Raw genomic sequence first — 12305 nt, 5'->3', positions numbered from 1 at the left:
ATTTGAGGCTGAGGGAAATGTCATTATTTCTGCAACTTTGCTTGTATCGTGTCTGCGTTTTTGTGCTTAGCAAGGTTAAAGTACATCCTGGACGGATCACTATTGAATGCAGAGAGATGAAATTAATATGTATCTTTTTGCCTAAATCCTGGTTAGTTAGCACATTTCCTTATGCTCCCTGAAACATCTTTCCAGTTGAAGTTACCAGACGAGATGACTTTTCCTTGCTCCTCTCTCTATAAGCCCTCGAGTAATTCATTGTCAGTCATCTAAAAGAAACACTGGACAACAAATGATCCTCAAGGCTCAGGCATCTTACTGGGACCCGTAAGATCCCCAGACTATCTGTAAAACCTTTGACCTCGCAGTTACGGTGCGTGCAAGCTGATGCGCTGTCCTCATGTGTTTAATCTCTCTGTAGTGGCCACAGCTGCATGTTATAGAATACACTCATCAGTATGGCAGCATGATGGAAAACTGTGTTTTGGACAAAAAAAGATGATGGAAATAAAAGTCTGTTAGGAGTTTGTGAAGGCGATTTGTTACTTTGCGTGCTTTGAACTTTATGTGGACAACCTGCCGGGGTCATTTACATGCTTCCATTCATTCAGAATAAGGGTCAGTCATGAGGCAAGATTTTTTACTACAGAGACTTTGGATAAAGGTGGTTGAATTCTAGTTATCTTTTCACTAGTAAATGTTGGTGTCCATGTTTTTTTGTCATATTTGTATTTCTGGATCTGTAACTTTTCCTGTTTCCATTCTCCTGCAGCAAAGCAATTTCTACCAGTTGCTTCGTGCTGGTTGGCCTGTAAGTACGATGTGACGATTAATATCTTTTCTATGCTGGGATTCAGTGGTTTTGTTAGTTCCTGCTGACCTGAGGCTGGTTTCTTCTTTGTGAGCTTGCAGAGTAAAGAAGGCCCTGCAGGACCACCTGGAGAGATGGGCAAGCCTGGCATGCAGGTTAGATCCTTTCACAATTATGAAAGTAAATGATGGCTTCTTAATAGTTATGTGTTTTGTTTTTTTTCTGTTTTTTTTTTGTTTGTTTGTTTGTTTCTTGGTTTAGATTGGGGTTGTTTTCCATCTATGCTAACGTAGGCATAAGCAGTGGAGAATTACTTTCGTCTTGCCGGCTGGTTAAAAACAACAGTAAAGAATGATCATTTTAATGACTGGGTGAATGGTTTGTATTTTTTTCTGATCTTCCCTCTCAGGGGCCACCTGGTGCTGCTGGGGAGCGAGGACAACCAGGGATGCCAGGAGAGATGGTAAGCACTGAAAATATCATTTTCTGATCCTGGAAAAACTTTATCAATGTAGATTGTCCAATGAGTTTCAAAACCTCACATTTGGTTTCACTCTTGAGAAGATCCGTCTTAAACAGCAGCAAACATGGCCAAACATGAGAGTGTGAGAGGCCCGTCAATCAAGGCAGGCAAAAAAAAACGAGCGCTTCTGTGTCTTTACACCCCCTGACTTTTAATTTTCCACTAAACATCTTGATTTTCGTAGTTTTATTGAGTTTCCCTTCATTGAATTTTAATGATGCTTAGTAAATAACAGTCAAAATGAGAATTCACATTTTTATGGCAGTCCAGTGACATCAATATGAAAAATATACCCACCGCTGGATCCAGCGGAGTATAATAGCGTTGAAATAAATGAAGTGTAATATGGAGCAGAGTGAGTGTGGTTAGAGGGAGTGGGTGTTTGGAAGCCCTCGTGCGAGGAACTCCCTATGATGTAACCACTCTCATATTGAAAAAATAAACAATGAAATTATTTTTATTGCCAATTTAAGATGTTCCTTTGGGGTTTTTTTGTAAATCTGGTTATACTGAGCTGCAGTTGATCCAGTTTTCTCTTTATCTTGTGTTGTTTCACATCTTAGATCACTTCTTGTCATTTGGTCACATCAGATTTGAAAACTTTTGACTTTAAGATAAGATAAATTCAATTATGTTACATCCATCTCAAAAACCATCTCGCATACGTAAGCATGAGTCTTAGGAGTCGGCTGTGAGCACATGGAAAGTGAAAGCCTGTCACTGTGTGTTGTGTGAGGTCTCGGCAGAGTAATGAGGTGGTACTGAGGATAAAACAATGTGGTTTGGGATGGTTGGAAACACTCAGTCGCCTGTACAGCAGCCTTTGGTGTCTGCTCTGTTTAGACCCTGCGTGGGAGAGCATATAGATCCACAGTTTGTTTGTGTTTGTGTTTGAATCACTGTGCAGCCTCAATGGATGAAAGAACATTTTTGTTTTTGCAGAAAAAAACCCACAGGAGATCTTGTGTGTGATGTCCCATTATTGTCTGTCAGCACGATGTACATTTTAGGGTTGTGTGATGCCTGTGTGGTCTGCGACAAGTGGTCTCCAACCTGAGTCACAAGATAAATGTCAACGGCTGCAAGATGATAAAAGGAACAATATGTTATATATTTCTTGTGTTGCATCATAAAATTACTGTACATTAAGGGGGTATGTGAAGTTAAAATGCTGGTCTCTCAGACAACAATGCGATGGCAAATGTGTTCTCCCTCAAAATTTTATTTCCAATGCAAAATGTTTTTTTGTTTTTGTTTTGTCCTGTGTTGATCCAGCCCACTGCCTATTTCGACACTCCGGGTAGTCAGATAAGAAACAAATTGGCCCGCAAACACAGAATGCTGCAATCATGAAAGCAAGCAACATCATTAGTGATATTGTTAGATTTTACCAGACCTAAAAAGCCTTTGCATTTTTTTTTTAAAAGCTCCACAACAAAAGACAGTGTAAAACACAAAAGCAAACATCGAACGACCACCTTCTCTGCAGTTAGTTTAAAGATGAAGAACAATAAAGTATTACAAGTTTAACATTAAAAACATGAAAAAGGTTATCACGGCAGCGAGTATTTGAGACAAACAGCCGGCGAAGTGATCTTAACTAGCGCTGGTTAACTGATGTTAACATGCTAATGGCTGTCAGATCAGGGGAGCAGATTGGCTGCGGCTACCCAGACGCCAGACGAATATGTTGGCATTTTTACATTTCTGCAAACCATGGATATGTTACACGTTTCATGTTTTTAAGCAGCTCATAGCTACATTTCCAGCTTCGAACGTGCTACCAAATCTGGGAATTTTTGGCAACACCACAGTGATTTTGCAGGTATTTCAAGCATGATCATTTCCCAACCATAAAAAGTAGTTTTTGTGCCTAAACATAGCCGCATGATAACAACAGAGTTGTTTCAATGTGAAGTTCAATATATGTGCAAAATAATAACGTACAAATGGAATAGAATAGAAATACTTTATTAATCCCATGAAGGAAATTGTTTCGTTACAGCAGCAAATAAGAGAGCAGCAACTGAATAAAATATTCATTAAAAAGGCAAAATAATGCAAATATATACAAAGGAAGGCACTTAACATAGAATAAAATAGAATAAAACAAAATTACAATTATTATAATAAAGATATGTATAGTATGTACAGAGAACAAAAAAAAGCCAAAAAGATTAAAAAGAGCTATAAAAAATAACAGATGTGCAAATATGTGTCCAAAAAGTGAAGATGGATGTGCAAACATAGTAATGTGCAGAATTCATTGAATGTTTTATATTTGTGGTTTGCAGCAATGTACCATGCCAACATTTTCTGATTATGGGCTGGTTTATTACCTCAGCAACATCTAGCATGACATTTTCAAATGATAAATTAATTGCAAATGTATACATTAACCAAACAAGTGTAAGGCATGTTATTGTCTTTGTCAAGGTATGATTTTTGCTTTTTTTTTTACACTCGTGTAGGTTCAGTGTCCTCAGCCAACCGCAGCACCCATTTGAAATGCTAGCTATCAGTGTTCATACAGGAAGCCTTGTGGTAAAATTAGTGGTAAAATTACCATTTAATTAATGAACAAGCATTTTGTTTTTCAGTTTTATATCACTGGAAATTGAATATCTTTTGGAGAAGATTTCACATTAACTTGTCTGTTATGATATTTTCTAGATTAATCTATTATTTACTTATGTAACAAATCATGGATTGTGTGTAAATGTCAGTGTGCAGCAGGGTGATCCTAAAAAAGAGTGCATTGCTCTGTGAAATAACTTCAGTGAAATAAAGGCTGAAAATCTCACTCATCATGCCAGTCATGCCATATGAAACACCGTATCCATCATCCTCTGCAGCTTAAAACAAAACGCTGTCCAGTGCCAGCACAGGTGGTGTAGCCATTCACTGTGGACATGTACATGTTTTCCACCTGTCTTCAGGCAGAGTTATTGCCGGCCACAGTCCTCCTGACAGTGTGTTGTTATTCAGGTGATGCCTTGTCTGTGTGATAAATGGCTCTGCTGAGTGGTGGTGAGGGTCAGTGTCTTTACAGTGCAAACCTATAATTTATAATGGAGCTTTCCCTGTGTTTCTCTATTGTTATGTCACTCGCTGTATTTGTAGTTTGATTTATTTTTTTTTATTTTGGTTCATGTTATCTTTAAGTATCTTTTAAAGATGTCATCGCTATTCACTACCAGCCTCATAAGGAAGCAGTCAGTATCAACAGTGGTTATAATGTACTGTGTGTTATCTGCTCTGTCAGGGCGAGCGGGGACCCAGGGGCCCTCCAGGACAACCCGGGGCCCCAGGGAGAGATGGGGAGGACGGAGAAGATGGTCAGCCCGGGCCACCTGGTGCTGCTGGTTCCCCGGTGGGCACATTCTCTTTAGTAAACAATAGAGCTGGGCAATATGAAGAAAATCAAATATCCAGATATTTTTGACCAAACACCTGCAACAATATTGCAGGTTTTACTATTGGTGCTTTCTTACAATATTTACAAAATCAGATGTTTGATAATTAACGCTTTGAAAATTTGAAAATTGCAAGATTTTGTAGATTTAGAATATTTTTTTAAAAAGCTAGGGAAAAATGTCTTGGGGGAAAAAAAGATTTTAAAAAAAGCAAGGGGAATCTCTAGGGGGGAAAAAAAGAAAAAAAACAGGGGAAAATGTTTAGTGAAAAAAGGAAAACAGCTATTTTTTCCAGGTAATGTATTTGTTTCTTTTTGTTTTTAACTTTTTTATTTTATTTTATTTTATTTTATTGCTAATTTAAGGTAACTTTCTTGTACGTTTTGCTAATTTCTTATTAATTTCTTCTTTTGTTGCTCTTTGCCTTCCCCCCAGCTTTTGAAAGACATTAAACCCAATGCTTAGATTTCAAAGGGTTAATCATCAATACTGTGGATATAATGACAAAGTGTGTAAAGGCAAATAAAAAAAATCAAAAAGTAAATAAATTAATTAAATCACTTTACCATAATATCTTTAAAATCAGGACAAGAAAGCACTTATGACATTACAATATCCATGATCTAACATGATAGCTAGTCTTATATCACAGTATTGATACAATATTGATATATTGCCCAGCCTGTGTAAACAGCTCAATGGTAAATGAGTATGTTTAGATAAATTATGTGTTTTTCATAGTTGACATTTTTCCTTTGTGTCTCTGATTGACATCAGGGCCTGTGGGGATTCAGGGGAGAACGAGGGTCCGAAGGGGAAAAAGGTGATGAGGTGAGGAATAAAACGGCACAGCTGCTTTTTTAGGAACACACAGTCAGTCCCACTTAAATTTTAGATTTATTGTTTGTGAAATGGAAGCCAAGAAGGCGTGGTTTTACTGCATGGTATGCAGTTTGAGCTGCAGCTTGTGAATGCTATCTTTCTGCCGTAATTTAACGGTCCATCCCTTGCTGTGAATTCCCATGGGAAGAGAGACGAGAACGGTGCATAAGCATTCTGTCATCGTATCCACACTATCTCCGTTTTCCATAAATGTCTCAGCTATCCGTCAGCAGCAGCATCTTCTGGAGATTTGACTGGACAATGCTAACCTGCTTTCACAAAGTTAACCGCCAACCAAAATTGATTCTCCATGAGAAGAAATAAGTAGTGTTTCTGTACATTCATTCATTGACTTTATTTCCCTGCCCAGCAGAACAAGTGAGGGGAGTCTGCCTGTGTGAAACAGGCACGCTTTAATCGGTCAATGCAGATACTGTTAAGTTCAAAACACACATACAGCAGAATATTTGTGTGATTCAAACAGCTTTCTATGCAGATGACACTGCACTCAATGCAACAAATATAGATTTGACGTGAAATACGTCTTCCTAACATACAGCAAGGAAAAAAACTCAAACAAATGTCCAGATATACTATGAGGAATAAAAATATCAGAAACCCATGGTTGTGGGCAGAAGTGTAAAGATAGTTTTAGAGATCTTCATTCGATAATGTCCATTTAGCATAAGAACTTTACCCCAGATACTGAAACCTGTTGCTTCTGTGATTGATATCATGTTTGCAGGATTAAACAAGATAAAATTGAATATGACACTGTAGATAAAGATAATCATTTATTTTCTTAACCTCTCCAGGGTCTCATCGGCCTCAAGGGTCCAAGAGGAGACATTGGCGAACCTGGCGAAAAGGTGCTCTTTGGTGCAATTCACTTATCATCCGCCGTGAATATCTAAAATAGAATCAGTCCTAACAAAGACATTTTTCTTACATGACTGGATTTCTTTAAAACAGACTACTCTGATGATATTTCAGTTTGGCAGCATGATATAGTGTGATAATCTTAGACTTTGCTTTTTCTTTGTTTAGGGCTCTACTGGTTTACCGGGTCCACCTGGTCCTGTTGGACCACCAGTAAGTATCTTGTACCCTTTCTGTGTAGTTCGTTTTTATAAATGCAACAAACCAGGAATATCTGCCAGGGTTTTACATATTAATAACCCACGGAAAGAGAGTAGGTGGCTCATAAACCAGGAGCATTTTTCTTTTTCTGTTGCATTAAGCTGCTTACACATCGTAAACACATCATGTGCATGTTTCTGCTGGACAAGATGCCAGCACATTACAGGATCAGTTTAAAACAATAAGAATCAAAGTCACCGCTGTGTTTGTGTAATATATTTCTTGCACATCCAACTGGTTTAAAATAAGAGGAACAAAACAAACAATCAGCTTTTGTGAACGAAAGACGTGCACCTCTGAATCCGTTTTAATCCCTAATCCAGTCCCTCTTTGAACTTGGCGTTCCAGGCAGCGAGGCGCTGACTCTCTTCGGTCCATTCTCGGGTTTACTTTGATTCAACTTGGCATGAAATCAGAAACTCTGGCTTATAGCTTTAACACAGGCACTCTGACCAGTAGGAAGTAATCTGTTTGATTAATCCTCGCTGTGAATGAAGCGTTTTTCATGTATTTTAATGATATATTATTGTTAAGTTGACATTGAATACTTGAATCTTCTCTGCAGGGGCCTCATGGGATCCGAGGTGGATATGGGCCAGAGGGGCCCTGTGGACCTGATGTGAGTGATGTACTGTCCAACTATAGCTGCTCGAGAAGTTGTTCTTAAAGGGACAGTTCTCGCCCAGATCAGAAATACATATTTTCCTTCTTTCCTGTAATGCTATTTATCGATCCAGATTGTTTTAGTGTGAGTTTCAGAGTGTTGGAGATATCAGCCATAGAGATGTCTCCCCTCTGTCTAATATAATGACTCTAGATAGCACTCAGCTTGTGGTGCTGAAAGCACCAAAAGATACATTTGAAAAACTCAACAGCAATCTTTCTTTCCAAAAATCATGAGCCGATTAGTCAAGATAATCCACTGACCTTGTTGTAAGCAGTTTCATGCAGGAAGTATTTTCTTTCTACTGAACTACTTGCCAACAAAATCAACACACAGAAGACAAAGTTAATCTTCTGCTAGTTCAACTTGCACCTCTGAGCTACCTGAAATTACAGCTCACTGAAGAAGACGCCATTAAAGTTTACATCTTGCGTTGTCATTAGCACGAGCCTCTTGTTCATGAGAAGATGCACACTTCCTTCTGCACTGTGATACCATGCAACTCATACCAAAACAATCAAGACTGATAAAAAGGATAACAGGCAATAGGAAAAATATGTAGTTTTGATTTTGAGGTGAACTGTCCCAACTCTGCACTTTAAGTGAATATTGTTCTTTTGTTTCGTCGTCTTTCGTTGTCTTTCATATACATCACTACAGCTTCACTACGTTGTCATGTGCTGACCTTGACATTTAAAGGGTTAGTTAATTAAAAAAGTGAAAATTCAGGTGCAAGATAAACATTCCACAGCAACTGAACCAAGTGACGTTTGTATAAAAACCAAACTATTTATTTTATTTTACATTTTAATTTAATTTAATCTTATATTACTTTTTAAAATTATTATTATTATTATTATTATTGTTATTATTATTATTATTATAAATAGTGTTTTCTATCTACAGAGGTCCCCCAAAAAACATGTTAATACAAAAAACAAAATAGTATGCTCCTCTAAGCCAACTCCCCAGGGCTCCATGGTCCTGTGAGTAAATATGCAAGGGACCACACGAGGTGCCAGTGTACATCTTTGCTCATGTATTGATCTCCCTGACATACTACTACTGCTACTACTACTGCTACTACTGCTGTTGCCTGTTTCTGTCTCTGAGTTTGTGTTTGGGTAGATTGTAACACTGAATCTGAATCAAACTATGAATGATCTCCTGTATTTTTATAATCATTTTAAACTTGGACTGTTTGTCATTCAGCTCTAAAAAGTGCATATAATGTTTTGTGCTGTTTTTTTTTTTTTCAAACAGCTTCTTTTGAAACCCTTGTTAAGAAAAAAATTGGATAAAACCAAGAAAATATTAGCATTTTGAAACATCATTAGGCAGCATTAGTAATTTGTGGAAATTTTTCATCACATTCATCTATCTATCCATTTCTGAACTGTTTTACAGCATGCTTTGGACAAGAGCAGACATACATCTTTTGCATTTTTTGCAGCTATACTAATCACCTCAATGGCGTGAATAACTAGGGACAAGTAATTATTATTTTTTGGGTATCCCTTTTATAGTTGCATTTATTGTGTGAGATTCTAAACTGATGGACGAAGTGTAGGTCATCACTCATGCTGTTTTGAACTTGCTGTCATCAGGGGGAGCGAGGACTGGACGGCCCTCCAGGTCTGCCGGGGCCACCGGTGAGCAGACAGACGTATTAGATGACAAAATGTTTGTCTGTTAGTGCAATTTACGATTATGTGAATGATACTTGTTTGTGTGTGTTCACAGGGCGCAGCAGGTGTTACAGGCCGAGTTGGCGCCCAAGGAGTTAATGGCTCAAGGGTAAGATCAAAACAACAAGTAATATGCAAGTTTAAGGTGGTTTTCCCCAAAAGACGCAACGAATGATGACATTTATCAGTTAACAGATTATTTTGAGACTGTTAAATGTTAAAGAATTGTGAAAATTGTTTCAAATTTCCAAGATATCACTCTTAAAATTGCTTGTTTTGTCCAAACAACACTGTAAAAACCTTAAAGATATTCAGTTTGGGGTGAAAATAGAAACAATTTTCACATTTCAGAAGCTAGAAACAAGTTAATATTTGTCATTTCTACTTGATTGACTAAAAGGTTACCGGATTATCATAGCTGATAAGAGTAGAAAATATGATGTATAAAATTAAAAATGAAGCCTTTATTAATACAACATCTGTAAAGTTTCACAGACATCAAACAGAGCCCAGGGTTGGTTTTAAGGATACTTCCTTTGTGTATAAATCATCATTGTTTCTTTTAGGGGGATATGGGACCTGCTGGCAGTGTTGGTCCCAAAGGCCCACAGGTACACACTTTGTTTGGTTATATATGCTGCAGTTGTTAAACATTTGGACATGTTTGGAGACTATTTGACACCTTCCTTTTCTTTTGACCAGGGGCCTCCAGGTTTAGAGGGACAGATGGGACCCCCAGGACTCAGAGGACTGCAAGTGAGTAAAATTTAAGGCAACTGTCCATGGAGACTTTTGACTTTTTGGGAGGAGGTTAACATCAGTATGTTCATGTTAACAGGGACATCCAGGACTGATTGGTGCTCCTGGACCTAAAGGAGATCCTGTAAGTTTGTTCTCATCAAGTTTATTTCATTCCCTTATTTTCTTCTTTTGGGTTTTTTTAGCCATTTTTTAGTTGTGAGGAAGTGGAAAATATCTTAATGTATTATTTGTTTTAGAGGTCCAGCTCCGTGGATAATTGATGGAGAGATGTGAAGTGGGACTATAGTTCAGTTAATTCTCATGTGGGGAAAATAATCAAACACAAATGCATGGTTGGCAAAGATTTTTTTAGCCTGCGAAATCAAATGCCAAGTACACAGGAGACACAACAGTAAAGTTGCCCAGTCGTGCTTAAATTTGTGTCTCCATCAGCCATTAGTCCAAAAAATATCATTTGCTCCTGCTCCTCAGACACAGTTTCTCTTTGAATTTTATTTTATGCTTTTTTGGCTTTTGCCTTTATTACTTAAAGGACAGATTAAGTGTGAAGGGGGAGAGAAAGAGGGGATGGCATTTATCAAAAGGCTGCAGGCTGGAGTCAAACCTGTGGCCTTTGTAAATGGGGTGCCTGCTCTACCAGGTGAGCTCCTGGGCACCGCAGGTTCTCTCTTAACTTTAATGTGCAAAAAATTCAAATTTTTCATTTTTATCGGTGCCATACATTTACTTGTGTCTTCACTGAAGGTGCTCATGTCCCCTGGGCAATGATAACATTAAATCGACCTGTCGTCAGCTCCATCTTTGCATGCCGTAAAACTTCATCATGACGGCTATGCCCCTGCAGTGGAAGTCCCTCACGTCTGAGATCGTTTATGAATAAAAAAGCAACTCCAAACAACTGTCCTGACAATTTTCTGGTATTTGTCAGCCTGTTCGCCCTGTCTGAGCTTTTGATTAGCTTCCACTACTGCAGACTTCTCCCAGCAGCTAAGTGCACTTTGACCTGATGTGATGATGTCACATCCGATCAAAGGAATTAATGATATTCTCAAATTTTGAACATATTTTTTCATAGAATTTCCGACAGCCACCTTATCATATGCTGCTCATAATGTAAAACAGATGTTCAGATAGTTATAGTCAGAGACTCACCTTCCTGCGCCCATGACGAGCCTTGCCTCCTTTATATGTTGCTAAAGTGGAGTTAACTTCCATAATGAGCATTATTTTAGTTACATGATATTTACCGTGACTCATTTCACTAATGTTTTCATGGATAATAAAAATTTAGAAGGAGGTAAGGAGGTGGGTTGTAATTTTATTCTGCTTTGTAAAAGGGGGGCCTGACAGAAAAGGTTTGAATCCACTGAGATTGTATCTGTTGTATATTTTACAGATAAGGTTACTGTGCAAGTCCAAAGTAATGTATCAACATGTAAAGGCAGACCCGAGTCTGACTGTCTAAGAACAGAGAGGACAGAATCTAACTTTATTCTCACATGCACTTTATATCGTGCGATAACTTGAGCCACAATGCACTTTAAACCTGCTACTGACATATACTTATTCATATTTAAGACACACTTCATATTAACATTACTATGATTTTTTATGCCTATCACTGTCACTGTTTCACCTCATCATCTGTGGTTTTACCTTGTTTTTATCTTGTCTTAACCCTTTGAAACCTGTGCAAACCGGCTCGATTTCTTTCAGAAACATAAACAGAAGCAACTTTTTAATTAGCATTAACATTTAATTATGCAAAAATTAGCAAGAAATTAGTAAAATGTTACAAGTAAAATTCTCAAAAAGAGCAAAAAAAAAAAAAGAAAAGAAAGATAGAAAATTAAAAATGCTAACCAATTATGTTTTGTAGGTATGTGTGTTTTTTAAGATTATTTTTAATGCTTTTTTGCTTTTATTGGATAGGACAGCTAGGGTGAGAGGGGGAGAAACCCATGGCCACTACAGCAAGGACACCTCATTTCTATATATTTGTGAAAGAAATCAAACCAATTTTCTCATGTTTCAGAGGTTTAAATGCTAGTGAAAGATGTCAAAATGCAGGACAAAAAAATAGATGTCCATCCAGGTGTTAAGGGGTTAACGTTTTAAATTAATCTTTCTTTGTTTCTATGCAACTATCAGCCTGAAAGTAACCAAACGTCATTCGCTGTACATCTGCAATGACAAATAAAGTGTTTTATGTCGTATTTCTTATCCCTCTTTTTTACTTCTTTGTCGTTTCTTTTTGTTCACATCAGGGGCCTGTGGGCCCTATGGGGGCTCGGGGGGATCCCGGCTTCGAGGGGCCCATGGTGAGTTGCACTTGAACATATTTTTCAGTGCATTACATCATTACTTCACAGCACAGTCGATACACACCATCAGAACAGTCTAGATGTAGTGTTAAAAG

The 12305-nt window shown here is 37.9% G+C and overlaps 1 protein-coding gene across 1 annotated transcript in view; it reads left to right on the top strand.

Annotated features, from left to right (window-relative positions):
* si:ch211-196i2.1 (collagen alpha-1(I) chain) overlaps positions 1–12305 on the top strand; it is a 102999-nt gene that overhangs the window by 59367 nt on the left and 31327 nt on the right. Inside the window, exons 10-23 of the mRNA XM_042509703.1 lie at positions 773–811; positions 913–966; positions 1221–1274; positions 4600–4707; positions 5528–5581; positions 6448–6501; positions 6680–6724; positions 7338–7391; positions 9044–9088; positions 9180–9233; positions 9691–9735; positions 9827–9880; positions 9963–10007; positions 12154–12207. Coding sequence (XP_042365637.1) covers positions 773–811; positions 913–966; positions 1221–1274; positions 4600–4707; positions 5528–5581; positions 6448–6501; positions 6680–6724; positions 7338–7391; positions 9044–9088; positions 9180–9233; positions 9691–9735; positions 9827–9880; positions 9963–10007; positions 12154–12207 — 759 coding nt within the window. The remainder of the gene's footprint in view (positions 1–772; positions 812–912; positions 967–1220; positions 1275–4599; positions 4708–5527; positions 5582–6447; positions 6502–6679; positions 6725–7337; positions 7392–9043; positions 9089–9179; positions 9234–9690; positions 9736–9826; positions 9881–9962; positions 10008–12153; positions 12208–12305) is intronic.

Source organism: Plectropomus leopardus, chromosome 20, assembly GCF_008729295.1.
Source record: "Plectropomus leopardus isolate mb chromosome 20, YSFRI_Pleo_2.0, whole genome shotgun sequence".
Taxonomy (NCBI): domain Eukaryota; kingdom Metazoa; phylum Chordata; class Actinopteri; order Perciformes; family Serranidae; genus Plectropomus; species Plectropomus leopardus.
This window is presented reverse-complemented; position numbering and strand designations above follow the sequence as displayed.